The sequence below is a fragment of the Eubalaena glacialis genome, chromosome 19 (assembly GCF_028564815.1).
Source record: "Eubalaena glacialis isolate mEubGla1 chromosome 19, mEubGla1.1.hap2.+ XY, whole genome shotgun sequence".
In the NCBI taxonomy this organism is placed as follows: Eukaryota; Metazoa; Chordata; class Mammalia; order Artiodactyla; family Balaenidae; genus Eubalaena; species Eubalaena glacialis.
In genome coordinates, this window is record NC_083734.1 from 49,400,532 (window position 1) to 49,426,900 (window position 26,369).

The window sequence follows — 26,369 nt, forward strand, 5'->3', positions numbered from 1 at the left end:
AGGACAGCAGAGATGCCCTCACCGCTCTCCACTCTCCATGGCACCAGATCTGAGGGTGTAGAGGGAAGCTCCAGCAACTCCCCTATCTACTGGGGGTTCTACCGCATCACTAAGGGACTCTTTGCTCAATGTCAGGCATGGGCAAGTCACTCGTTCAACATGGTCCTAACACCTACTGTGTGCTGGGCACTGTGTAAGAGGAAAAGGTGACCGGGGACCTGGTTCCAGCTTTCGGAAGCTCTGGGCTGTGGGGTGGATGGTACGCAAACAATGCTGTGATAAACGCTCTAGGACACTGCATACCAGGAGCACTGGGGGCCCTGCCAGCTCATCCTCCTTTACAGTGGGAGCCGGGGGCGTTGGGGAGGGAATGGAGGGGAGGGACTGGGCAGCCAAGCCTGGGGCCCTGGACACCCTTGGGAACTCCACCGCCCCCAGGCACATAAGGGGTGGCCGGCAGACCTCTGGTCACCTTGGGGACGGTCTGACACCCTCTGGACCCAAGGAGCTGCACTCAACTCCCTTTCACCTCATAACTCTGTGTATCAGCCAGGGCAGCAGGATGGTTTCACTTCTTGGTTGAGTTGCCAGATCTGCAGCTGGCCCAGCAGCTTCCCCCACTGCCCTCCTGGCTCCGCCCGGCCAGGGGGACGGGGTTTGCAGCTCACTGAGAGTGCCCCTCCTCCCGCTGCTCCGAGGCAGCAGCTGCCTGCTAATGACTAAACCAGGCCAGCAGGCTGTTTGTCTCTGCTGTCAGGGATGTTTCCGGATGGGCTTTGTTTTGGCTTCTGTTTTTCTCTGTTAACAGAGAAAGAGATGGCTTCAACGTCATGGGGTTTTCCCAGCAATTAGTCTCAGAGCAAACATGCAGCAAACCGGGATTTAACGAGTTCCTTCCCACCCCTCCTCCACCTCCAAGTGACCACTTGGTCAGCTGCCAGCCACGGTTAGAGCTGGACATGGTCCCCATTCCTTCCTCCATCCCATCTGTAGAGGAGGGAGGCCTTGAGGACAGGGAACTGGGTTGGCCAAGACCAGGTCAAGTTGACTTACCACTGGCCTTGAACCCACAAAGTCTTGCCCTCACCTAGTAATGCCCCACTCCCCACCCATGAGAAAACAGGGGGACAGCATCCTGGGCCAGGCCGCTCTCCCCCACTGTCCCTCAGCTGCCAAGGAGGCTGGGTCCAGAAAACATTGAATCCTCTAGAAACTCTCCATTTCCATCCAAGTGACTTTCATTCCAGCTCTGCTGAGGCCCCTGCAGCCCACTCAGCACCTTTGTGCAAACTGGGGAAAGGTGACCCGGCTGGTTACAACCCTGCAGGTACAGAGCTTGGCAAGGAAAGCACCCCTGCTTCGCCCGGTCCCAGGGGCTCTCTTTTCCCTTCAACCGCTCCCCACCTTCAAGCAAGAAAAAGAAAACCAGACACTGCTAACGTGGAAACATCCCCAAAGGAATGGAAAACGGATGCTTTTCCAAGGACAAAACCTTGCTTCCTTCTTCCTGCTTCAGTTTCCTTCAATCCAAAGCCTTCCAGGCCTCACGTACAGCCCTCATAACTCCACCTCGCCCGGGCCCAGCCGGTAGCAGGGTAAGGGTGGGGCCTGGCCCTCTGGGACAGGTATCAGAACCGTGAGGCCAGAACCCAGGGCAATCGCTCTCTGCTTGAGCACAGTGGGGCATGGAGGACAGCGGGGTTTCCCACACACATTCAGCCCTGCCCTCTTGTTGTGGTTCCCCTTTCCTTCCAAGTCTGAAGCCCCCTTAGGAGGAAGTAAGCTGTTACCTGTGGGACGGCACCCACGATGCATGGTGATGGAGGGGCTCAGGCTGGACCAGGGAAGGCCGGCGAGGAGCGCCTTAAAGTCCCATCGGCCAGAGCCCACCCACGCTTGGTTCTGAGCACCAGACCCCTGCGTTGTCTCCTCCTGGGCTCTCAAATTTAACCCAACCGAACCAGGCTCCCAATCGCAGGCATCATGACCATCCATGCGGTTGTTTGGTCAAGAAACATGTAGTCATTCTGTCTCCCCCATCCTGGCCACAAATTTTTCATCCAGTACTGCGGTCTGTCTGTAACATATATCCAGAATCTATCCACTGCCAGCACTTTGGCTCCATCCTCATCCCCTCTTGCCTGGTTTCCATTTTTGTTCCCTTTAATCCGTCCTCCACACCAGCCACAAGGATCGTTTTTAAAAGAAGGAAGTTGGAACTTGTCACTTCGCTGCTTAAAGGCTTCCAAAGGCCCCCAGTCCACTGAGACTAGAACAAAAAGAGAACCCCAGCAGCCCTGCAGTCCCTGGCCCCCTCCTGGTCCTCCCAGCTTCATCTGCCTCCACTCCCTCTCGCCCTCTCTGCAGACATCTAAGGACCAGAAAGAGTCATTTAAGGATCCTTTAAGGTCTCCTTTCAGGTCTTTAAATGAGCCAAGCTCTAGGTCACCACCCACTGTCCTGCCACCCCTCACACAGGCCTTCTGGGACCACCCAGCCAGAAAAGGCATCACCTTTCAGGCCTTCCATCACACCCCACTCTTCCTGCAAGCTCTGACTCTAACCTGAGACTATCTGCTCATCGGTTCCTTGTTTTCCTGACTCCCTCAGGGGCTACACCTCCACGAGAAGGGGACCACGTATGTACCTTTGCTGCTTGCACTGGGGCTGGTTCATCATGGGCCCCTAATTTGCTAACCCAACAAGCAAATCACTTTACCGTGAAGTAAAGAGGAAGAGAACTTCAGGCCGGCCCGTGGCCCCCACCCCTGCCCCGACCAGTCTAGACTTGGAACTGGGACGCCCTGTGTAGTGGTGCAGATCAGGCAGTACCAACTGCAGGGGCCATGCTGACTGCAGACTATGGGCATGGTGGCCCTGTTGTGCAGCACCCAGCCCCAGGGGCTACAGGGGACGGCCCTGCCTGGAAGGTTCCATGGACACATCTGCGGACATGGTACCTGGAACCGTGCTAAGCAAGGGAAGAAGGAAGGAAACCCAAACTCCTTCCAGATCATGGAGCAAGAGGTGACAAGAGAACGCCATCACCACGTGGCTCTGGCTGAGGCTACACAGGCATGGTCTGCAAAGCAGCCCCGGGCCTGCAAGGCTGAGTGGACGCAGCTTGGCCTCAGCCTCAGCAGGAAGGGGGATGCACAGCAACAGCCCTAACGAGCTTCCCAGCAGGGCAGGAAGGCTCCGGTGGCTGCTTCCTTTGTGTGGCAGCCTCTGGGGGAGCTAAGGAGGTTTGGGAGAATGTGCATCTTTTTTTTTGCGGTGCCCGAAGCAGCTGAGATTGACGTTCTAGTGCTTGCTGTGGACTGACCCACCCTGAGTCAGTCTCCCCATTGCAGGACCAGAGCTAGGGGCCTTCTCCAGGCCAGTGTGCCCAAGAGAACCACACACATAAAAACAAAGCCTGAAGCATAATGATGGTGCCACTGTTTACATGCAGAGGGAGTCTGTGCTTTCAAAAGCCTTTACCCAATTGTCCCTTTAAATAGCCAAGCCCTTTCATCCCCTTGCACATTTCATTTATACAAGCTCAGTCTGCAAGCAACTTTTTAAGGAAGGTGCTGGATTGGGGCAAGGGGGCTACCTCTGGAAGGATGCCCAAAACCCAGGAGTGAGGCTGCCTGCTAAGAGTCTCTCAACAGACCCATTTCTTAGCACTTAGTAATTGCTCAATAAAACGCAGCCATCATTAGTAGTATGATAAATAATAATGAAATTTTACACCTCCAAACCTGGGTGGGTGTCACTGCTCCTGCCTTGGGCATGTCCAGCCCGTCTGTCTGCTGACCACCTCCCTTCTGAGTGATGAGGGTGACTAGATTCTTGTCCGGGGGCCACAGCACAGCCCACCCTGGCATCTACACCCAATCAGACAGTAAAACGTGGGGAATCCCTTGAGTGATGGTGTTACCTCTGTGAGGCTCAGGGGCGGTCACTTCCACTTCAGTGTACTCCACGTCCAAGGTCAGAGGCTCTGCTCGAAAGAACCACAGCAGCCTGCGGTTAGACACAGTCTCCTTGGGGGGTCTCAGACCACAGTAGAGATTTCTATTCAAGTGATCGAAGAAGTCTGTATTTTAACAGGGAAGCTGGATGCAGGCTTAACTCCATTCTAAGTGGGCGAGAAAACTCAGGCTGGGAGAGATAGTGAGGAGGCCTGCACTCCCAGGATGTGGAAGGACCCTCCGGCTCAGGTCCCGTTGTTACCACAGTGTGAGGACTCGTAAAGCTCATTAGATACAGAAAACAGCCAGCATCGGCCACAGCAGTTAACTGTAGAAGCCTTCTCCATGGCCACAGGCACAGAATGCTTTCTCCAAGATGGAAAGGATCTCAGGAAATGGGGAACGGGGTGCCCAGCCTCAAACTGCTTTGAGAGTATAAGGCATATGCATAGGAGATCAAATTACACCCAAAATGGAACTTCCTGATTCAGAATGGGCTACTAAATAAGTCAGGAGGATCTCCCTTCTCTTGGATAGTAGAGGCACAGGTGTTTTTTAATGTAGCATTACTGCAAATCATCATGTTGTACACTTTAAACTTACACAATGTTATATGTCAAGTATATCTCAATAAAGCTGGCAAAGAAAAGTGTTAAGAGGCTGGGGTGGGAAGAAGTACGCAGGGTACTTTAAAGGTAGTGGAAATGTTCTTTTTTTTTTTTTTTTTTAAAGGATGATGGGTATGCAGTTATTTATTGAATTGCTATTGTTTATATTTTATATATAACTTATAAATATTATTTGTATCTACTAAATGTTTAATAAAAATGAAAAATACATGAGAAAAAACAAAAAAATGAAAAATACACTATAAAAAATAAAATAAAATAGCACTGCTGCTTATTTTTAAGACAAGTAACAAGAGACACGAGACAGCATCTTTGGAGAAAGCAATAGCCATCTCCATTTAAGAGAGATGAGGAAATATCCACAGGTCTTAACAGCTTTTGTTCTTTTCCTAGGGGTCTTTTATATAAAAGCAAAGGTTTCTAATTTTTAAAAAGTTAGATAGATAATTACCTTTATTTTCATTTAATGGCTTCATTGCATGGTTTCCAACATCTTCATTGTAACCTAGTTGAAAAATAACAGGATGAGTGACAATGGAATTCCTAGTTTTCTATATAAATTTTAGAAAACTCAGTGCCACTAACAAAAGGAGTCAAGCCCAAATTCTTCAGTGTAGTTGGCAACCAGCAGTGTATCTGGGGTCCAAATACCCTCCTGGTGGCCCTGGGTCCCATCTAACCCACTGCCTGGTCTCTTTCTAAAACCGGTATGATGCCCACCATCGCATGGGAGGGACACGGCTATTTATGAGTTGTTCAAAATTCAGAATTGTTCACTAGAAGCAAGCTCAGAAGAAATTAAGCTTAATTCTAGAAGGGGCGAGCCAGTGACCACAAACATGAAGGATACTAGTGGACCAGTATCCTTCAGCTGGAGAATTGGATCCATGAGAACATGGTTTAAAGATATTGCAATACCTCCAGGCTGCCACCTGGGCAGGAGCAAAAATTTTTTGATCTTTTTTATCAAGTTGTTCTTTATTAAAAAGAATTCTTACAAGTGTTACAAATACTACTCCTGAAGAACACATGGTTTTCCATTCCATTATGTATTTACAAATTACTATTGTGATTACTAACATACATTTATAAACTGAAATAATCCATGCAGAGAAAATATAATAAGAATTGGAGTATTTCTTGCATTTTGGAAATTTGGGAGGAAATTCTATTTTAATATAAGTCTTTATCAGCATTTAATTTAGAATATCATATCTTTGTTCTTATGTATAAATACAAATTACCAACAGAACCCACTTTATACCACAAAGAGGTATTTTCTCTATAGCACTGGATTACTTTTTGCTAAATATTCACCAAACTTTTCTGAATGTAGTTTCTTCAATGACATATTTGCTCTTTTCTCTTTATTGGCACATTACTCTTATTACGACAAATGTTTTATTTTACTTTTTAAAAAGTTTATGATTCAGTACTATAGGAATTGCTCATTTCTCAAAAGATTTCTCAGGAATGCCCTGTAAAAGGTGTATTCTAAAAAGTTTTTATTTTGTGCGACGCTGTTACAGAATTAGAAAAGAACATCAGTGTTTAATTCCCAAAACTGTCTGGGACAGAACTTTTTGTGTGATGTAATCATGGCCCCCTCTGGGAAACAGACAACACCCCTGCTAAAAGGTCTGAACAATTTTCTCACAGACCTAATGGGATTAAGAACACCCGGGATTGGCTCCCCACCCTATTGAGCTGACTCTCAAGCTTGTGATAAACCTCATAACCAGTTATTCCTTTATTGTACCACTCTTTTTTTTTTTTTTTTTTAAATGCCTCTACCAACAGTGAGATCTTTAAATTGGTTTCCCACCGGGGAGAGTTTGAAATGAGACTGCCTTGTGTTTGCAATAAATAATTCCACCTGAGAAGATGTTTTACCAATGCCTTCATTTGATAGCTGGTCTCTCTCTTACAAATGAAGAATGGTTTCACTTGCACAGCGTCCAGTGTGTGAAGAGAACCCACGTGGGTGTCCACAGCATTATAATTATTCTCCACCTTTCATTCCTTGGGATATTTAGAAGGTGGTGAAATTAGGGCACAATGTTCTGCCTTTCTTCTCAAGCTTTTGTTTTGCTTGTTAGCTCACCACCCAATGACTGATTAGATTAAGGGTCCCAGCTTGAAGCCAGAGTTTCCCTTCCAACCTCACCCCACCGCCCATAGATTCTGCTTCTCAGAGGGACAGGAGAGTGTAGAGCAAGTTGGGAAAAACTCTTAACAACTGCACAAAACCATGACGGTACCATAATGTCTGTTGGCTTCAGTACTGGGATCTGACAATGTCTTCTCATTGCTGGAGTTCAGAAGTGGTGCTGCTGGCCTTAAATTGAAATTTAAAAAGGAAAAAGAAATAACATTTTTTTGGCTCTAACTCCAAACCAACAAAATAATCAAGGAAAGAGCATGAGAAAACCAGGAAGAGTTTTCTGAAGTGAAGAAAGTTTTACTCTCTCACTTGGAACTAATGCTTTCTTCAGCTCTATGATTATTTGACAGAAACCTTTTTGTTGTTGAAATAAGTGTCCGGGCCAAAGGGCACACAAACATGAGGAGTCCTTTATGAGGTGAATCCCATGTCAGGAGGGGATTCCTCATCCTGTGCTATTGTTTCTTTCAGGAACAGAACGATAGTTTCCATGCTTTGGGATTTTAGATCTCAAGAACAGTAAAAATAGTACAACCATTTTTAAGGCAACTCTATTTTGCCAAGTAAGTAAAAAATCTTTAAATTCCATCTATCATTATAATTTCATAAGGAAAAGTGTAGACAGGACATGACCTCAGAATAAAGCCATTCCTTCCCGTGAAGGACAGTTGGCAATCTTCCACTGAGACGCAGACACACACACACACACACACACACACACACACACCCCTACACCGCTCACACCCAAGGTCCTAATTTTTCTGAGTTTGCCAAGAACCACTGAAAACTTCCTAATGACAGGAATCCCTCCAGACAAGTCTATCCACACCCATAGGACAGCCACCCCTCTTCCAAGTACACTGACCTGGACATCTCAACCGGCATCTGCTTGGCTTTGAAAGACAAAGAAAAGAACCAAAGTCAGTATAAAGAACCCACAACCATATCAGACAGGAACATTCATTTCAACCATATTTGACTTGTTTGAAGATTGAATACCCATAAAAAGAGAGAACGGAAAGCCAAATATATTCGCACTTTTTAAAAAAGGAAAACAAACAAATAAACGAAGCAGGTCTTCTCTTGGTCTTATACCAAGAGATTTCACATCATGTTCCCTGAAATTTGACATTTCGACTGTTTTAGCCAGAAGCAACTTCCCTTCATGGAATGTGACGGAGAGGAAGACAACAGCACAGGAACCAGATGAGCCAGGTAAACGGGCAACTATCTCTTTGCTTCAAGACCATCTCCAAAAGTAAAGGCTTAATCAATCCCTGTGCTTTTAATTCCAAACTGGCCTGAGGCCAAGGCCAGACTCAGCCTTAGGACAGTTTTCCCAGGGGGGCTGCCCCTTTCCTGCTTTAGGAAAAAACCCTCCTCATCCCATCTGTCTCCTCCCATCCCAGGCAGCAGCACCAACAGGGATAAGCAACCCGCCTTATCCCAAAAAAATTTTTGCAGACTTTACCGGTGCTGTGCCCTTTTGCTTGCATCTTGCTTAATTGACTCTGATTCCTGAGTGTCCATGAGTAATCCTGGCTTCCCTCCACACATGGCTAACCCCAAGCACAGGGTAGAAATCATGGCACAACCAAAAGATTAACTGGGAGGCATTCAGCGTGTGTGGGTGTCTCCACTCATGCCCAACTCTACCAATTGTAGGACTAGATGTCGCCAAATCCACACGAAGGGCTGCTTCTGACCACATGTAGATGCAACTTCCCCCCAAATTCATCTTTTCTGGGGAGCCCAACTGAGAAAGCAATTGCTTTCACTTTTGCCTAGCTAAATCCAGGGGCAGTAAAATCTCCACACCCACCAAAGCCAAAATCTTTGGTTATCAAGGTGACACCCCAGGAGGAAAACAGCTGTCGCCAGGCACATGTCCTCGACTCTCACTGGAGCAGAGCACTAGCCTCCCGTGAGGCTGAAACCCCTCACATCCGTGACAGGTTCCCTGGCAGGGCAGCCTGTCAGAATGGAATGAAAGGACTGTGCTCACCCTTGGCTTTCTTCAGAAAATAGCATCTGGCCCCAAGTATCAAGGTGGTAATGATCACTCCGATGACAACCACTGCGATAAGTCCTTTCTTCCAGGGGGCAAGATAGACTGGAAGTGCAAAAAAATTTTAAATATATCAGTTTTTCCTCTGCCAGCAAGAAATAATATCAGCCCTAAGCAGCAAATAAGACTGATTTTTATATCCTTGTCACTGATGTCTTTCACTGAGCATCTACCTCTGAGGGACTCTGTGTTCATAGGAGGGGCAGAAATAGTTGTTTCTGCTATAAAACGAGTCAGTGATGGTCTGAAAGGACCATAGGACTGAAGGAGACTCTTCTTAGGGTGTCTGTTCACCCTTCCTCGTTCTCCATAAATCACCCTCTGCCCACGTAGGTGGGCTCCTCTAACCATGTCTGTCCTGCATGACCCACTCCTCTTGACCACAGGTGGTCCACGGGTGCACATTTGACCCAAGCTGGTGTCTCTCCACCAAGAATTTGTAATTAGGACTGTGTGAAATACTTCTAATTCCTTATAATAATCAATTCCTCTTTTATACTTAATTTGAGTGGATTTTTACTACCTGAAACCAAAGAGCCTGGCGAATGTGTTGGTCCCTTAACCCTCAGTAAAATGCATTAAACTCCCACCCACTTCCTCTTACAAGTGCTTTCTAGCCTTGCCCTTGGAGCTCACACAACATTTTGCCGTTGAGACCTCGACTCACCTCTGACTGTCAGGGTGTTGCTTTGGAGGACATTTTTGGAGAGATTGGCTCTGTTGGAGGCTGTGCAGTAATACTGTCCCTCCTGCTCCTTGCTAGCCTTTGGCTTGTGCCAAATGGCCTGGGTGTCATTCAAGGTGACTTGGTAGAAGGGTTTGCCCTCCTTTTCTTTGTAAAACTTGTATGTGATGGGACTAGATCCTTCATTCACGGAGCATCGAAGCACAATGGGCTTCCCAGACTCCACCTCCTCATTCAACAGGATAGAGAGCTTGACTTCATCCACCGGGGCTGGAAAGCAGGAAAGGGATTAGCACTGAGAAGAGAAGTGGGGAAGAGGAAGAACATGACACGGCCACTGGTCAAGACCAGCTATCTGTGACTGTGACTCAGACTTGGACTTTGCCTTTTATTCAAGTCACTTGTGTTATCCCACATTCTTCACAGTTCCTCTCCCAATTAGCCCAGAAGGGCAGCAATGGACACCTCCTGCCCTCACATATTGATTAGACACAGGATGCTAGGGACACCTCCCTTCACTTACCACCTCAAGTATTACTGACCACTTAGCTTAACTATACGATTAACTTCTGTGTTCTACTAGGGTTTGTTCTGGGTGAGTTTGTGTGTGAGACTGTGTGTAAGTGTGTGAGAGTGCGTGTGTGTGTCTGTGTCTGTATGTGATTTCTCTCTCTCTGCTTACAAAGATGCATGGCACCTCCAGATCTTACGAGCAAATAACCTTAACGCACTGCCTTCTTGAGCTCTTGTCCTGTTTCTCTCCTCCTTTGGATGATCTAAACCAATTGCCTTCATGTCCTCATTTCCCACTTTCTTGTTAGCCTGGAAAACTGACTTCTATCTCTCTGCTTCTGAAACTGCTGTATATCTCTGGTTTTGAAGAAACTCAAAGATGACCTGACCCCTGACTAACTCACCCCTGAGTTCCCTGCAGGTCCAATCCATGGTAGATGTTCTTCCCGTCTTCCCATCCTTGGCCTCCCTACAGCTCTCACCTGTCACCCAGCCCTTCCTTTGGAACTCAGCTTTCCCTGGGCTTCTGTGAAGCCTCACACTCTGATTCTCTTACCTCCTCGCCTGCCACTCCCTCTTTATTTACTAATTTTTCTTCCGTTTTCCCCTTAAATGTGGACTTTCTGCAAAATTCAGTCCTCAGTTTGCCGTCTCCATTCTCGTCTTTGGTGATTTCATCTACATTATAGCTTCTATTTGCGAATTTAACACATAAACTTATGGCATTTAATGCCTAGATATATAGCTCTAGTCCAGGTTACTCCCCTGAATTCCAAGTCTTGACTTTTACCTGCACATTTCCACTGAGAAGCCCTGCCAGCCTCTCATTCCCAGCAGATCCAAGAAGAACTCATCTACCTCCTATAGACAGACCCTTTCACTCCATGTTCAACCATTAAAATTCTGATCCTAAACTGTCTTCCCAAGTGTGTTCCTGCTAGTGTCAGAATGAACCGATCGGCAGACCGGCATCTGATTTATGAATCACCCTCTTGTGAGTGCAGGGCGTGGCCAGACCACGGAGCTGCTGATCCAAAGAAAGGGAGCACCAGGCCTGGGATGGGATAGTGGGGGTCAAGCACAAGGGCAGACTCCTGGAGGGTGCAGCCTGTCTTCTTGTGAAGCACAAGGGGGTGGTGGCAGGCCAGGCTCAGGAGCCAGACTGCCTGGCCTCAGTTCCCAACCCTACTGCCCACCAGCTGTTTATCTTAAGCCCTAGTTGCCTCATCGTAAAATAAGGATGATATTAACATGGGGCTTACATGGCTATTGTAAGTATGAATGGGCATAATTTACTAACAAACTTCACACGGGGTTGGACATGTGGTCAGAGCTCAGTAAATATTAGCCATTAATACTGACTCACTTTAAACCAAGAGTTTCACATGGGCTTCTACGTTAGTTTCTTAAGGTATTGTAAGGTCTGAAATCTCCACTCCTGCTAACTGATAGGACCAGCAGGTTAATCTTCCCAAGACCCCATTCTCAGCATGCCCTCTTTCTCTCTTCTGGCTCTTCACTGCACACAGGACAAATCCCCAACTCCTAAGGCTGGCAGCTGATGCCCTTTACAGTTAGGCTCAGTTACTCTACCAGTTTATATCCAATGACTCTCCATTCCCAGTCTTCCTTTCCAGGCATCTGACTTACCCACAGCCTTTAGAGCTGCTCCATGGAGCCTTTTGATCACCTATTTGACCAGGCTGGGGACCATCTCTAGCCCTCTCTGCCCACCCACTGTTGAACCCTGGCTCCTGACCCAGCTCTTCCCACTCAAGCTAGATATCTTTCATGCCTTAAATTCCTATCACCATCGTTGTAAGGGGAGTTCGCGTGACAATTAAACATGTGTTGCCTGGTAACATTTTTTTCTATATTTGTTTGCACTGTTATTCAAATATATTAAAATGTTTCTTCACTATTTAATCAGGAGAGCCTGTGTTTCTCATTATATCATTGAAAACAAAGAATATGTCTTCTTTTTTTGTATGCCCTACGGCATGAGAGGCTTAATATATATTGATGTTAATTTGAAAAGTATTGTTTCTCTTAGGCTATACATTAATAGTAGGAGGAATCAGGGAGTTCCCTGGTGGCCTAGTGGTTAGGGTTCCGGGCTTTCACTGCAGAGGGCATGGGTTCAATCCCTGGTCGGGGAACTGAGATCCCGCAAGCCGCACGGCGTGCCCCCACCAACCCAAAAAATAGTAGGAGAAACTACTGTCCAACTCAAGATGTCCACATGGCACGTGTAGATAAGCAGTTATTAAACAAAAAGGAGGAGGACAAAGAGGAAGCCTTTTTAAGCTTTTTACAACAAGATGCAGAACGTCTCAGAGACGCAAGTAATGGGCACTCCTAAGGTCTCCGGAAAGGTACAAGACAGAGGCTTGAGGAAAACTATCCATCTCAGGACAATGGTATATTTCTCTCGAGTATGAGAGTCCTAGTGACTGTTAGCCTGAAGCTCTGACTGCTGTGGGTTCCACACATAACAGAATTTGCCCCACCGAAGGTCCATGGTAGAGAAGAGCTCTGGTCTACAATTCTCAGAGAAGACTGTCAGTTCATCTAAACATGAGCAAATGCTAAGGGAGCCCCAAAGCACAACTTTTGTGCTTCCTCAACTTGGGACAATTTATGCTTATAATTTCAGCAGTTCACTTGAAAGCTTCTGAAAAAGGATGACACTGGCCACACTGACAACCCCCAGATATTTTCCGGCTCCATTTACTTGGGCCTTGGTCTGCTTTGCCACATGTCATGTTCATGGACTTTGCACAAGTACCACCCACTTCTCTTGTCTACCCCAAAACTTTGAAAATGTGAACTAAAGCCCCAGTCCCACATGGATTCTTCTTCCCACATGACTTACCTATCACCTTGACCTGCAGAAGTTCGCTGACCAGTTTGGTGTGGGAATGGCAATTATCCGCGATGCAATGGTATTCTACATCTTTCGTTGGGTTATCTTTGAATATTGCGGGCTCATTGGAGCCCATGCTCTGACTCGCCAAAGTCTTACTTGCTTTTGAAAGCTGATAAAAAATGGGTGAGGTTCCATTTATGGATTGACAACTGACTTCTATGGTCTGTCCTTTTATCACCTCAGACCTGGAGTCATGAAAAATACTGGGCTTGGAAAGCATTTCTAGAACGACAGAGAGAGAGAGAAACAATCTGAAGCAAAACATCCAGCCCAAGGGATTCCTTCTCCGAACTCTGGGCTTGGCTTTCTCTGTCATTACTTGAATTTAAAATGCCTGCCTGCTTTATCTACCTTTGGAGGACTCCTTTAAGATTCTTGAGGAGGGAGAGGGAAAGAGAATAATATAAACAAAAAAGGATGACACAAATTCAGGAAGAACATTACACCCCCCTAAATATATGCTTATATTTTCACATATCTTATGTGCACATACACACACATTCACATCTTTTTTTTGTATTGAGAAAAGACACAAGAAAAATATTAAAAAATACAAGTACCCAAACAGAATATATTTTAAAACAAATTCTCAGTGCCTCAGCCTCTCCTGATAGTAAATTTCATGCCTCAGAAACAAGAATTATACTAGGTTATTATTTAGAAATTAGCTTATTTATAAAGCTAATAAAATGAAACGACCTCCTCCCAAGAACTGCAAAAACAAAAAGAATTACAGTGGAATGACCCACATTTGTCTCTTACATTATTTCCTTGTGAGGTAGATGACTGCTAAAATCCTGCTTCGGTTGAGACTAAAATCTTGGCTGGATTTAAACTGAAGGCTAAACTGAAGGATCATGACTGAATAAGAACAGTGACAGTGACAGCTTGCCTGGTGTTCCACATCCGTTTAGAACCCCGCTACTCAAAGTGTGGTCCAGGGCCCAGCAGCACCAGCATCCCCAAGGCACTGGTGAGAGATGCAAAACCTGGCCCCATCCTGACCTGCGTTGTCACCCGGTTTTGCATGCACATTCAAGTCTAAGAAGCCCGGCTCTGGGTGGTCCAAGTACCTACTTCTGCCCACTGGGAGTCCTAGCCCTTCGGGTGAGCCAGGATAGGGATCAAAAACTGGAACTTAGATCTTAAAATTTAGTGTCGACTAAGCAGTGTTTCCTCCCTGACCCTTTGGGTGGGTGCCTGTTCAAGCAGCAGAATCTTGCCGATTCAGAGGCCACACCATTAGCATAAAGCCACAACAAAGCCATGAACGTGATTTTTGCCAGCGACATTCTCCTTGATGCTTCTCTCCTGTACTCTAAGCAGAAATACCCACTTGCTGCTGTTTGGTCTCTCGTTTCCACTCCTCTCTCTTTCCCCCCGAGTTCTTACCCTGCCTCAGTCTGAACCACCTTCAGAACAGAGAGGGTGGCGCCTGGCAAAAAATTCCCTTTCTCCCATTCAGTCCCAAGACCCTCAGAGCCAGCGAGGACGTACTCACCACACACAGCTATCTGGACCGCGTTGCTGCTCTTGACCACCTTGCCGATGCCCACGACGCAGGTGTATGTCCCGCTGTCCCACTCTGAGGCTATCTTAGTGAAATTTTGAGCCTGCGACACAACCGTGCCTCCCTTCTGGATGGTGAAGTTGGCTGGAGGTGCTCCTGGGATGGAGCACCACAGGTTCAGGCCTTCCCCCTGATCCAGACGTGTGGCGGAAGATTCCAGCTTTGGCTTGGAAAACAGCTCTGAAAAAAAAAAACAGTGAGTGGGAATGGGGTGAGATGTTTCTGGGTACCGGCCCCAAAGCCCGTTTATGGAGAGGCCTTCGGCCCAGCTGCTTTTGACAGAACCATTTCCCAACTTCCTGCACAAAGTTTTCCTTTGCTTCTCATGTCCCTGACAATCACACAATTGAAGAGCCAGGGTTCATTCTTCACCTGGGATTCCAATGGCAGGTTTGCCTCCCTCGTTAATCCAATTTATTTCACAGACATGGATTAGAAAAATTTTGCAACTTGTAATGCAGCAAGTAATGACTCAGATATTCACTCATTTATTCATCCACTCACTCATTTCATTCCCCAAGTATTTATTTCAGGCCATCTCTGTGCTTGGCATAGGAGAGACAGCAATGAAAAAGAAACAGTCCTTGACTCCAAAGTTCTTAAGTCTAGCGGGTGATTCAGATAGTGTTTGCAGTAGAGCCCATAGAGGGGACACTGAACCTAGGCTTGAAGAATCAGGAAAGAGCTCCTGGAGGAAGTTATCCAGGCAAAGATGGAAAGTATCACAGGCAGAGAGAATAGCATATGGAAGACCTGGCAGGAGGTTCAAGCACCTGAAAGTTCAGGCAGCCTGGGACATAGTGGGAGTAGAAGAAGAAGGCTTGTAGATCTTCAAGGAACTTGGGAACCACATAAAAAAGTGTGGGTTATGTCCTCAGGGCAATGGGAACCATGGAGAGTCTGGGTCAGGGGAATGGCATTGGATGTGTGTTGTAGGAAGATCTTTGGGAGGAGAATGGATGGGGTTGGAGGGGCCCAGACTGGAAGCAGGAGGCGATGTAGTCCAAGCTTGAAGCAGAGTGATGGCATGGAGTTGGGGACAAGTGGCAGCTTGGCCACCATCCCTCCAGCACTCCCCATGGAGAAGAATGAAGATGCCACCTGAAGCCTCCAAGGTCAAACACTTTGTAAACTATAACATGCTATGCTACTGTAAGGAGTTATTAGTACCATAATGTAGGTTGGATGTCAACAGTAGTAAAGACTGAGGTTGTATTTCAAGAAGTCTTGCCATCTCCCAATTTAAGTATCCCCTTAACTATATCAATATTTTATAATTATGGTGAATGTCTTTATTTCCAGCAGCAGGGAAATTACTAATTAACTACCTAACCATTGTGGAGACTTGGATCCTTCGTGCAAGCAAATGCACACTGACTTCATGGTTATGACCCTTGATGCAGAAGGAAGAAGGAGCCAGTAATGCTTGACACTATCTTCATATTAAGAAAGAGACTGAGACTCAAAGTTTCTCTTAGGAAACCTTCTTAGAGGTTTGAGAATGCAACTAGGAGTCAGGGACCAAATTCTACCTTTGGCTCTAAATTTATCTGCCATAGAGGTTTGGAAGTAAAAACCAACACTGTCATTGTCTTCACTGATATTCCACAGATGGAAATGGAAATCATTTCCATCATAATCAGTCCGCGGTGTCTTCCTAGTTTCCTCGACAGGGAATAAAATAAAACTGCAAGTAAGGTGATATTCCAATAATTAATTCATTAAGGCATGTTCCATCTCTCTGTCCTTCCATATAATAAACATAGACTTACCTCTTTTCAGATCACCATCAAAAGCTCTAGGTTAGGAGTGGGGAAAAGGAACCAAAGAAACTGACCTCCTTAAGTGCCTTACAATCTCATTGGACAAACACCAAAAAATGTGAAAAAAATGACTTAGGAAGAATCCCACAGCAATGACTCTACATTTAAAAACACGTAAACAGGGAATTCCCTGGTGGTGCAGTGGTTAAGAATCCGCCTGCCAATGCAGGGGACACGGCTTCGAGCCCTGGTCCGGGAAGATCCCACATGCCGCGGAGCAACGAAGCCCGTACGCCACAACTACTGAGCCCGTGCACCACAACTATTGAAGCCCGTGTGCCTAGAGCCCTGCTCTGCAACAAGAGAAGCCACCGCAATGAGAAGCCCGTGCACCGCAATGAAGAGTAGCCCCTGCTCTCCACAACTAGAGAAAAGCCCGCGCACAGCAACGAAGACCCAATGCAGCCAAAAATAAATAATAAATAAATAAATTTATTTAAAAATAAATAAATAAAAAAAATAAAAACATGTAAAAAAAATGCAAAAAGTATAAAACAGCTTGCTAGGGTGGGTGCACGGTGGTTTAGAATTAGGAATACGATGTTGTCAGGGAATGTCTGTTTGTAAAGGAGGTAACGTAAACAGACCAGCTGGACCATCACGGGGGTTAACAAGGATGGGTCTTTTGTTCACTCACTGAACAAATATTTACTGAGTTCCTACAATGTGCCAGGCTCTGTGCTAAGTATCAATGTTGTCAGATGAATTGAGCCACAGACCTGGTCCTTCAAGAGCTCACCCAGGGTGGTGAAGAAGGATGCTAAATCTTTATAGCGACGGTTGACATGAAGACAGGAGAAGAGTGTGATGGGGACTGAGGTGTGACCATGGGACTCTGCCTGGGGGAGCCTAGAGGGAGATTTGCGGGTTGGTCTTTAAGGACAACAGAGGTTTTCCAGTGGCCAAGGGGAAAGGATGTTCCAGGCAGAGTGGGATGGGATGTTTGGAAGGGGGTGGAGTCAAGGTGAAGGCGGCTAAGCCCATGAATAATGATGTCGAATAGGTGCTTCTCCTACAGGTTGGCTGAAGGATGAATTGGAGCAGAGATGCTTGGGGAACCCCTGCAACCATCCTGGTGTGAGGGCCAGAGTTAGGGTGTGATTGTAGAGACAAGGTGACAGGGCAGAGTTGAGAGTCCTGGCAGCACTTGGTGACAGATTGGGTCTGAAAAGGTGGACAGTGAGGGGTAAAGGAAACCCACTTTCAATCCAAAGACAAATTACTAATTCAATGGTTTTTATGTCCACAAAATTATTGTGATTCTCCAACATCACTATATAGAGCCACTTACAGTGAGGCTTGATAGCAACAGAGGAGTGGAAAACCAGATGCATAAGTGGGCCTGGAGCCACGTCCAAGGGCTTGCAGCACTTGAACGTGGGGGTGTTGCCTGCCAGCCCTGGCATGGCTCCGGTAGCTCTACGTGGAACAGGACCACAGAGCACCAGGCTGAGGGGATGGGAGGGGCAGGCCGAGTCTAACACTGTGCTTTCTTGGGCCAGGGAGACTCATCTCCTGGTTGACTTGTATACTCTTCATGACTTGGACTTCTGGATGTGGGGGATCAGCTACAACAATAGTATCTTATGGTCCAAAGATGCTTTATGTTTCCCTCAAGTAGGCTGGCCTGAGGGATCAGGGTGCTGCTCTAACTGGTGAAACGGCCCATGTGTTTGTCACGTGGTCCCTGCAGCTCCCACAGCAATACACCCATCCCTTTAATGTAGTTGTTCATTGCATTGCATTCTCATGATCTACTTATGTCTGTGAATTCTTCAAAGGCAAAGCTTGGCCTTAGGCAGCTCCCTATCCCCCAAAAGTTGCCCAGCATGCAGAAGGTGCTCAATATATGTTGAATTGAATACTGTTCTCTAATGAGATAATTATATTTTATCAGTGAAAAATATGTGCCATCAAAACATTTGTCATTCTCAATAATAAACTAAATTGCTAGCAGGGTCCAACACATGCCAATCACCTAGTTGGGTAGTTGGCAGCCTACCTATGATACTGGGGACTGTCACTGTTACTATACACTCTATGCTTGACACAGAGGAGGCTTTCAGTAAATGAGTGAACAAATGATGAATGAATGAACACTTTCACTTGGGAACCAAGAAGTGCTGACTCTCTCTGCCTCTGAAACACTGTTATCCAATGCTCATCTGTTCATCCAACAAATAGGTATTGAATGCCTACTATGTGCCAGGCACTGTTCTAGGTGTTAAGGATATAGCACTGGATAACATAGATAATGTTCCTGCCCTCATCAGCTTACATTCTAGTGCCTGAATACATACAATACACGGGAAGAGGCAGAGTACTTTTTTTTTTTTTTGGCCGCACGGCTTACGTGATCTTTGTTCCCCAACCAGGGATCAAACCTGGGCCCCAGCAGTGAAAGGGCCAAGTCCTAACCACTGGACTGTCAGGGAATTCCCAAGGTAGAGTACTTATTGAAAAGTAAAGCCAGGAAAAGGAGGAAGGAGTCCAACGGAACTTTTAGGTACATGGGTTTGGAACTCTAACAGGCCTGGGGAGTGACCCTTGCTCTGCCACTTGGCAACCCTCTAATTGTTGGATGCGTGACCTAAACTCTCAGCTTCAGCTTCCACCTCCATAAAGCCAGAATCATAATTCTTACCTTATACTACAGTTGTGAGCTTGAAATGAAAATGTATGTAAACCAGGCATACAGTATTCAACAAAGAGGAATTGGGACTATTATTTTTGAGTTTAGTAATGCTTTCTCATTCCTGACCCTGTCATAGGACCTGCACATGGATACAGGGATCTAGCACAGTATTTGGCACAGAGGAAAGAAAAATGTGATATAATAATAGAAACACCAGCTGACATTTCACTGAGTGCTTACTCTATATGCGGCCCTTTATGGCAGGGTGATGTCATTTGGTCCTTGTAAGAGTCCTAGAGGGCTGTTATTATCCCCATCTCAGAGTTGTGGCAAGGAGAAGGTCAATAACGCACCCAAGGTCACAGAGGTACTGAGTGGCCAGGTTGGGATCTGATGCCACAACCTGCACCCTCAACCACCACAGTGAACGGCTTACTTGCTCTGTACTGACTTTTCCCCACCAGCACCATGGCCCTGCCTGAGCACATTCATTCAGACCAGCAGGAGCGAAGGATCAGCTCTCACTGCCCATCCTGGATTTCAGCACAGCAGCTTCTTGAGCCCGCCATATGCCGACACCCTCCAGCAGCAGCCCTACCTGTTATGTTGACCACGATGCTGCTGACCTTGGATATGCGGCTGGCTTCCACTTTGCACGTGTAGTTGCCGTTGTGCTCCACCGTGGCCATCACTGAGTACACGGCCTCGTTGCCGTGCCTGCTGTGTGCTACAATCGCCTTGTCCTTCTGGATTATGATTTCCGGAAATGACTGGGCCAGGTGCGTCACTTGAATGGTGCACTTGATGTGGAGATCATCCCCTTCTATGATCGTTCCCTTGGGGCTGATGTGGAACTTGGGATTAGAGAAGGATTCTACAAGAAGAGGACAAGCTGGTTGGATTCAGGTTCAAACCTGGGTGAAGGGGAAAGGCACTTCCTCCCCTTTTCTGTTCTTTTTCATACCAACAACAGTTTTTCCTTATTAATTAAAAAAATTCAACCTTTCCTCTCAAAAACCTTAGCCTAGGCTGCTTTGATGCTCCCTCCCTTCTCGCTCATTCTTGCATCTTCAGCCTTCTTCTTCAGTTCTCTAACTTTCTTGAGCTTCCCAAAGGCCAAATCATCTTCCCTAGATCTCATCTACAGAACTTTCTTCAAATGACCTCAGAAATAATCACAGCAGTGAGAAACAGACTCTCCCCCTGCCCACCAAGGATTTCCTAGGTAATTATCGCACAATTTCATGGACCTCTGGCATTGCAGCCTAGATATTCCATCGCTTTCCAAAGTGCAGCTTCGTGGAAATGCATATGTAAATAACCGTATGCCCCCCAAAAGTGATTTCTAATCTATTCTACCTCTTTTTAAAAAATGCTGGTTGTGACAGACTAAATTGATTTCATGACTCATGCAGTTTGAAAAACACTGCTTTAATAATATATGGGTCAGATATCAGGGTGTCGGATCTTCAGGAGATGGTGAGAGAAATAGGGCCAGGCCTTTGCTCCCACCAAAAAAACAGCAGTGCGTAAGGGAGTATGTACACAGATTACAACTATGCAAAATGCAGATAAGAACATTAAAAAATGCCAAAAGTGAATTCAGAGTATTATAATACTTTAATATTCTTTTTTTTTTTTTTACTGTAAAGTCATTTAAATTCACAATAAAAAGGTATAATTAAAAAAAAGTCTTTTCCTGAGTAAAAGTCAAAAAGAGAGAGCATCTAACTAACTCCAGATGCACCAGAGATCTAAATGCGGAAGAAAAAAAAATTAAAGCACAGAAACAGTAAAAGAAAACATAGGTGCATTTTTTCTTTAATAATCTTGGAGTGTGGAGGAACTTTAGGTGTGAATCACAGAACTGGATACCGTAAGGAAAAAAGATGCATAGATTTTTTTTTTTTTTTTTTTTGGCTGTGCCATGCAGCTTGTAGGATATTAATTCTCAGACCAGGGATCGAACCTGGGCCTATGGCAGTGAAAGTGCTGAGTCCTAACCACTGGACAGCCAGGGAATTCCCAAAAGATGCATAAATTTGATTAACTAAAGATTAAAAGCTTCTTCATGGAAATAAGAAATAGGACACATAACAAACTGAGTAAAATATTTGCATAGTACCTGACAAAGAGCACATTCCTTTAATTTATAAAGGGCTCAAACAAATCAACCAGAAGTGGTAAATATGGGCAAAGTGTGTATGAACAGGCAGTTTATGGGGGCGGAAATGTAACAGACCAATAAACATAAAAAGCATACTCAACCTCAAGGAAGACCAAAGAAATACAAATCACAGCAATGATATATCACTGCACCTCCATCAGACTGTCAAAAATAACAAAACATTGATAATATTCTGTGTTGGTGAGGATGTGGAAAATGGAACACTTTTGATGGAAATGTTCACCCATTTGGAGGAGTACTTTGGCGATATCTTTCAATACTGAAAATGCACAAAACATTTGAATCAACAATTTGACCCATAAATAATAATAAAATACTCACGAAAGTACAGAAGTTATAAGTATGTATAAGTTATAAGTATAAGCAAGATTGTCTTAATAGCAAAAAAGTGGAAAAATACCTAAATGTCCATCAATAGAAAACGAAGCAAATATATTAGGGCACAGGATTCCGAGTCGCCACTAAAATGATAAAGATCTGTATTTCTTGATATGGACAAAAGTCCATATACGTTATGGTTGTTAAAAAGAAGTTATAAGATAGAATGCTTGAGTGGTCCTATTTTTTTGTAAAAACAAAGAAAAACAAGCAAAAATTGTGTGTGTACATGATGAATGAGCAGAACAAGTCTGGAAGACCACACAAGTGTTTTCTCTGAGTAGTGGTACTTACTATGAAGACTGTCACTTTATACTTTACATAGTACCATATTTTCTGAAAATTTAACCCACACCACGTAGTATAATAAGAAACATATTGTATATACAAAATACTATATATTATATATACATAATACTATATAGTAAATATATACACATAAATAAAGTATTATGCATACACAATGGGCAGAGGTGAAGTAAGGTACCAAAAGCAGAGGGTCGTTTATGATAAGCTTTAGGGCTCCTATCCCGAATACATTTGCGGCTCTCTGCAGTAGACTGTGCCTTCTCCTGATTCCTCCCTGCTTCACAACTGCTTCCCTCTCAGGTCACCGGGAGCTGCTGGTTGCCTAACCTGGAGCTCTGAGCTCTCTCTGTCCTGGACACTCACACCCAGGCTCCCCTCTGCTGTTGCCTTTCTCTCCTGAGAGCATTTCTCAGGTCACCTCATTTGTTTCCTATTTGTCCAATGTCTTGGGGATGGAAGGGTGGGTAGAAGAGTGGAGTCCCTCATCAAAAGTGGGAGGCAGAGGGACTTCCCTGGGGGTCCAGTGGGTGAGACTCCGCACTCCCAATGCAGGGGGCCCGGGTCTGATCCCTGGTCAGGGAACTAGATCCCGCATGCATGCCGCAACTAAAAGTCTGCATGCTGCAACTAAGAAGTTCGCATGCCGCAACTAAAAAAGATCCCGTGTGCCGCAATTAAGACCCAGCGCAGCCAAAATAAATAAATAAATAAATATTAAAAAAAAAAAAAACCTGGGCGGCAAAGGCTGAGGACCTGGCCCCCCTTCCCTCTGGATCCCCTCCAGACCCTACTTCCTGGTGTCTGATCCTCACTGGCTTAAAGCCATGGTTTCCAAACTGCAGGTCACACAAGGCATCGTTTCAGGGAGTCGAGGCCAGTGCTTTAAAAAACTGAAAGAGAATAGAAAGAAAAATAGCAAAATGCATCATATATTAAGGTTAAGTGTTGTTGGGAAATATATATGTATATTTTTAACTGTGTCACAGTCAAAAAGTTTGAAAAATATAAAGTGATTAAGAACAGTCTTGAGACAGCAGTCCAGCCAGAAGGCCCCAGCCCCTTTCCAATTCTGGGCTCTTTCTCCCCAGACCAAACCAGCAAACCAGAAAGAATGATAAAAAGGAGAGTAGGACTCTGACCCCTCACGGTGACCAGTTCACTCCTGATGGATCTAGAGGGCTCCACGTGGGTCCCGGAAACAATCCTAGCTTGACATTGGAACCATATAGCATGGTCTTGCTCTTCAACTGTGAATTTCAGCGTCACAAAATTCTGGTTCTGGGAAGTTTTTTCTCTTTTTTGCTTGACGCCTTTTACATTTAGTTCGAATTTTTCAATTGTGAAATGTATTGGAGCCTTTTCCTCCGGGACAGAGCAGTTGACCATCACGACCCCGCCTTCTATGACCTCCTTCTTGTCCAGCGTCACCCTGGGATCGGACACTCCTTTGGGGGAAGAGAAAGTCCGTTAGTATGTTTGCTCCAGTGGCACAAGCGTCCCTTCAGCTGAGTCACTGTGGCTGACCCATCTGAGGGTTCTTCTGTTTTGTTCCCAGAACCTCAGTGCTACCTACCAGGTAATTACTGAGCGAGTATGTTTCCAGCACCGTACCAGGTACTTTGAAAAATATAAAATATGTTTAAGATGTGGTTGGTGCTTTCAATGTTTATAACTCCATTGGGAAGGCAACCATCCCAACTGATACAGTTAAAAACAAAACAAAACAGCCTGTATTTGTGGATATCATTGTGATTGTTGTTATAATTTATTGAATGCCTACCACAAGCTAGGATTGACTTTATATCCATGACCCGATTTTCTAATTCTCATAATAAAACTCTTGGGTGGGCAGGAAAGAGAAAATTATGCCCATTTTACAGATGAAGAAGGTGATACTCAGAGAGGTTCAAGACTCATCCAAAATCTCACAGCCGTCAAGCCCCAGAGCTGAGACTTGACTCCAGGTCTGTGTGACTCCAGAGCCAGAGGTTGGGGTGTGGGGGGAGAGGAGGGAGGCGTGGCCTCTCAGTTCAAAAAGCAAAGCTGAAAATAACCAAGCATCAGAGTGTGTCACAGAGACAGTGAGTGACGGAGCAGTCGGGAAAGGAGGAGGCCCTCTTTGCCTGGGGGGATCAGAGAAGATCCTAGAAAGGAATAGGGCCTGAGAGGAATCTTGGAGGGAGGGGGTTATTTGGACACATGAGATGGGATGAGGGCTAAGGACAGGCATTTCAGAGCGCACACGTGCATGGGGATCTGCTTGTGCTAAGGGATAGGAGTGGCTTTTCAGGAGGGCCGTCTGGAGCCGAGGAAGGGCTGGAGGGGAAAATACAATGGGTGGTGAGCCAAGGTCAGATTAGGGGGAGCCCGGAGAGCCTGGCTGAGACTAGATGTCCTATCCAGGCCCCGTGGTCTGGGGATCATGAACTCCACCTTGGAGTCAGACAGACTTGCTTGTATCCTAAAACTGCCTCTTCCTGGATGTGCCACTTCCCCCAGTCACCTAAGACTCATGAACCTTTTTTCTTGACCCACCCAGGTCAGAGATGGAGGGCTGTCCTCTTGGGAAGGAGATCTGTACTGTGTTCTCACCACTGCTGTTACTTCTGGTGGCAGCTGTTTGAAAAGGTGTTCCCCTGCCCCACACGAGCTCCGCAAGGGACGGGGTCATGTCTTATTCATTGTTGGGTCCTCAGCCTGGCTCAGAGTGGGCACTCGATAAATGGTTGATGAATGAATGAATTGCCTTTTGTCTACTTCAAAAACCTATCGTAATAATCAAGAGTTGGACAGGCCAACTGTGGAGTCAGATAGATCTTGGTTCTCACTCTGGCTCTGCCTTCTATGCGACCAGTCCACCCAACCTCTCCGAGCACCGGCATCCACACCTGTACGTGGGAGGAGCCAGGCTTATCTGCCAGTGCGACTGCAGGAGGAAAACGCAACACGTGTAACGCACTTAGAATCGTTTACCTCATGAGGGCCTGATAAGTGGTATTTCTCATTACTGGAGGTAACAATAGTATGAATGACTATTCTGATCACAGAAGTGAGCTCAAAAGTGCAGAAATGACAGTTATGTCAGCAGCTGTCAAGGAGGCACAGGGCTGAATTCACAAACTGTATCCATTAAATCCATCCAAGTTTGTCAGCGCATTTCTTTTCAACGTACATTTCCCAAACTCTTGGCCTGCCAATCTTTCCTCATCACTAACGTGAATACCTGGACCTGCTGGCTCCTCCCCTGTCCGCGGTGGAGATGGAGGAGGGCTGGTCTGCATCCCTGTGGCTGTTGCCCCTGGTGACACAAAGGGATGTCTGGCCAGCCGTGCCCCGACTGACCAGAGGACACCCAGGGAGGAACTGGCCTGGGGGGTGATGCAGTCACGTTCTCCCGTGTGAGCCTCAAAGCCTGACGGGAAGGTGGCCAGAGGTTGTATACTTTTGAAAGGAAAACGCCCCCAAACACTTGTCCACTGGTTCTTCCTGCTTCTTGTTTGATGAAAGGGTTATTTCTTTCTAAGGATGGTCTGGGCAAGCACCTTGCACACAACGGGCCATTCATTCATCCAACACTCAATCACTAAGAAGGCTTCATCTGCTACCCATTTAATCCTCAAAACAAAACAACCTGGACTTCCCTGGTGGCTCAGTGGTTAAGAATCCGCCTGCCAAGGCAGGGGACATGGGTTTGAGCCCTGGTCCCGGAAGATCCCACATGCTGCGGAGCAACTAAGCCCGTGCGCCACAACTACTGAACCTGCGCTCTAGAGCCCGTGAGCCGCAACTACTGAGCCCGCATGCCACAACTACTGAAGCCCATGCGCCTAGAGTCCATGCTCCACAACAAGAGAAGCCACCGCACAGCAACGAAGAGTAGCCCCCGCTCACCGCAACTTGAGAAAGCCTGCACACAGCAACGAAGACTCAACGCAGCCAAAAATAAATAAATAAACAAATAAATTTATAAAAAAACCAAAAAAACCCAAACAACCTTCAAGGGTACACATAAGATTCCCAGTGATCTCTAATTTAGAGACAGGACATGAAGACCTGTCTTCAGGAGGTCGGAGAATTTGACCGAGGGGCACTCTGCTGGGTTGGCAACCTCTTTCTCAGCATCTGCACTTTCACTCTTATGCTACATCCCTTTTCTCTGTCCTTTGCCCCACTTCACCATCAAGCAAATTCCCACACGATCTTCTATATCTGGACCCAGTGTCCCTTCTTCCAGGAAGCCGTCCCTAACTTCACTAGGCAGAATTGTTTCCTCCTACCGCTGTGCTCCCAAGGCGCTCAGATCATATGACTGTTGGACCGCAATGATTTGTTTACATGTCCCTCTTCCCCACAGCACTGTAAGTGCGTCCACAGCTAGGACCTGTCTGATGCATTTTCATGTCTATAACCTATTTTTTTTCCTGACTTGCAGCCTTGGGACATGCTTCTTGAAGGAGTAAATCAATGAATGAATGGACGGATGGAACTCTATGACCCAAATTTCCCACAATGATATTTC

At 46.0% G+C, this 26,369-nt stretch overlaps 1 protein-coding gene across 2 annotated transcripts in view; it reads right to left on the minus strand.

The window, feature by feature from the left end:
• Positions 1 to 26,369, minus strand: part of PECAM1 (platelet and endothelial cell adhesion molecule 1) — a 54,535-nt gene that overhangs the window by 17,523 nt on the left and 10,643 nt on the right. For both annotated transcript variants that reach the window (XM_061176545.1, XM_061176544.1), the window contains 10 exons: positions 22,990 to 23,295; positions 19,574 to 19,849; positions 14,449 to 14,697; positions 12,894 to 13,169; positions 9,488 to 9,775; positions 8,758 to 8,865; positions 7,618 to 7,645; positions 6,850 to 6,926; positions 5,040 to 5,093; positions 3,926 to 3,988 (listed from right to left, as the gene is read on the minus strand). In XM_061176545.1, the coding sequence (XP_061032528.1) occupies positions 3,926 to 3,988; positions 5,040 to 5,093; positions 6,850 to 6,926; positions 7,618 to 7,645; positions 8,758 to 8,865; positions 9,488 to 9,775; positions 12,894 to 13,169; positions 14,449 to 14,697; positions 19,574 to 19,849; positions 22,990 to 23,295 (1,725 nt within the window). The remainder of the gene's footprint in view (positions 1 to 3,925; positions 3,989 to 5,039; positions 5,094 to 6,849; positions 6,927 to 7,617; positions 7,646 to 8,757; positions 8,866 to 9,487; positions 9,776 to 12,893; positions 13,170 to 14,448; positions 14,698 to 19,573; positions 19,850 to 22,989; positions 23,296 to 26,369) is intronic.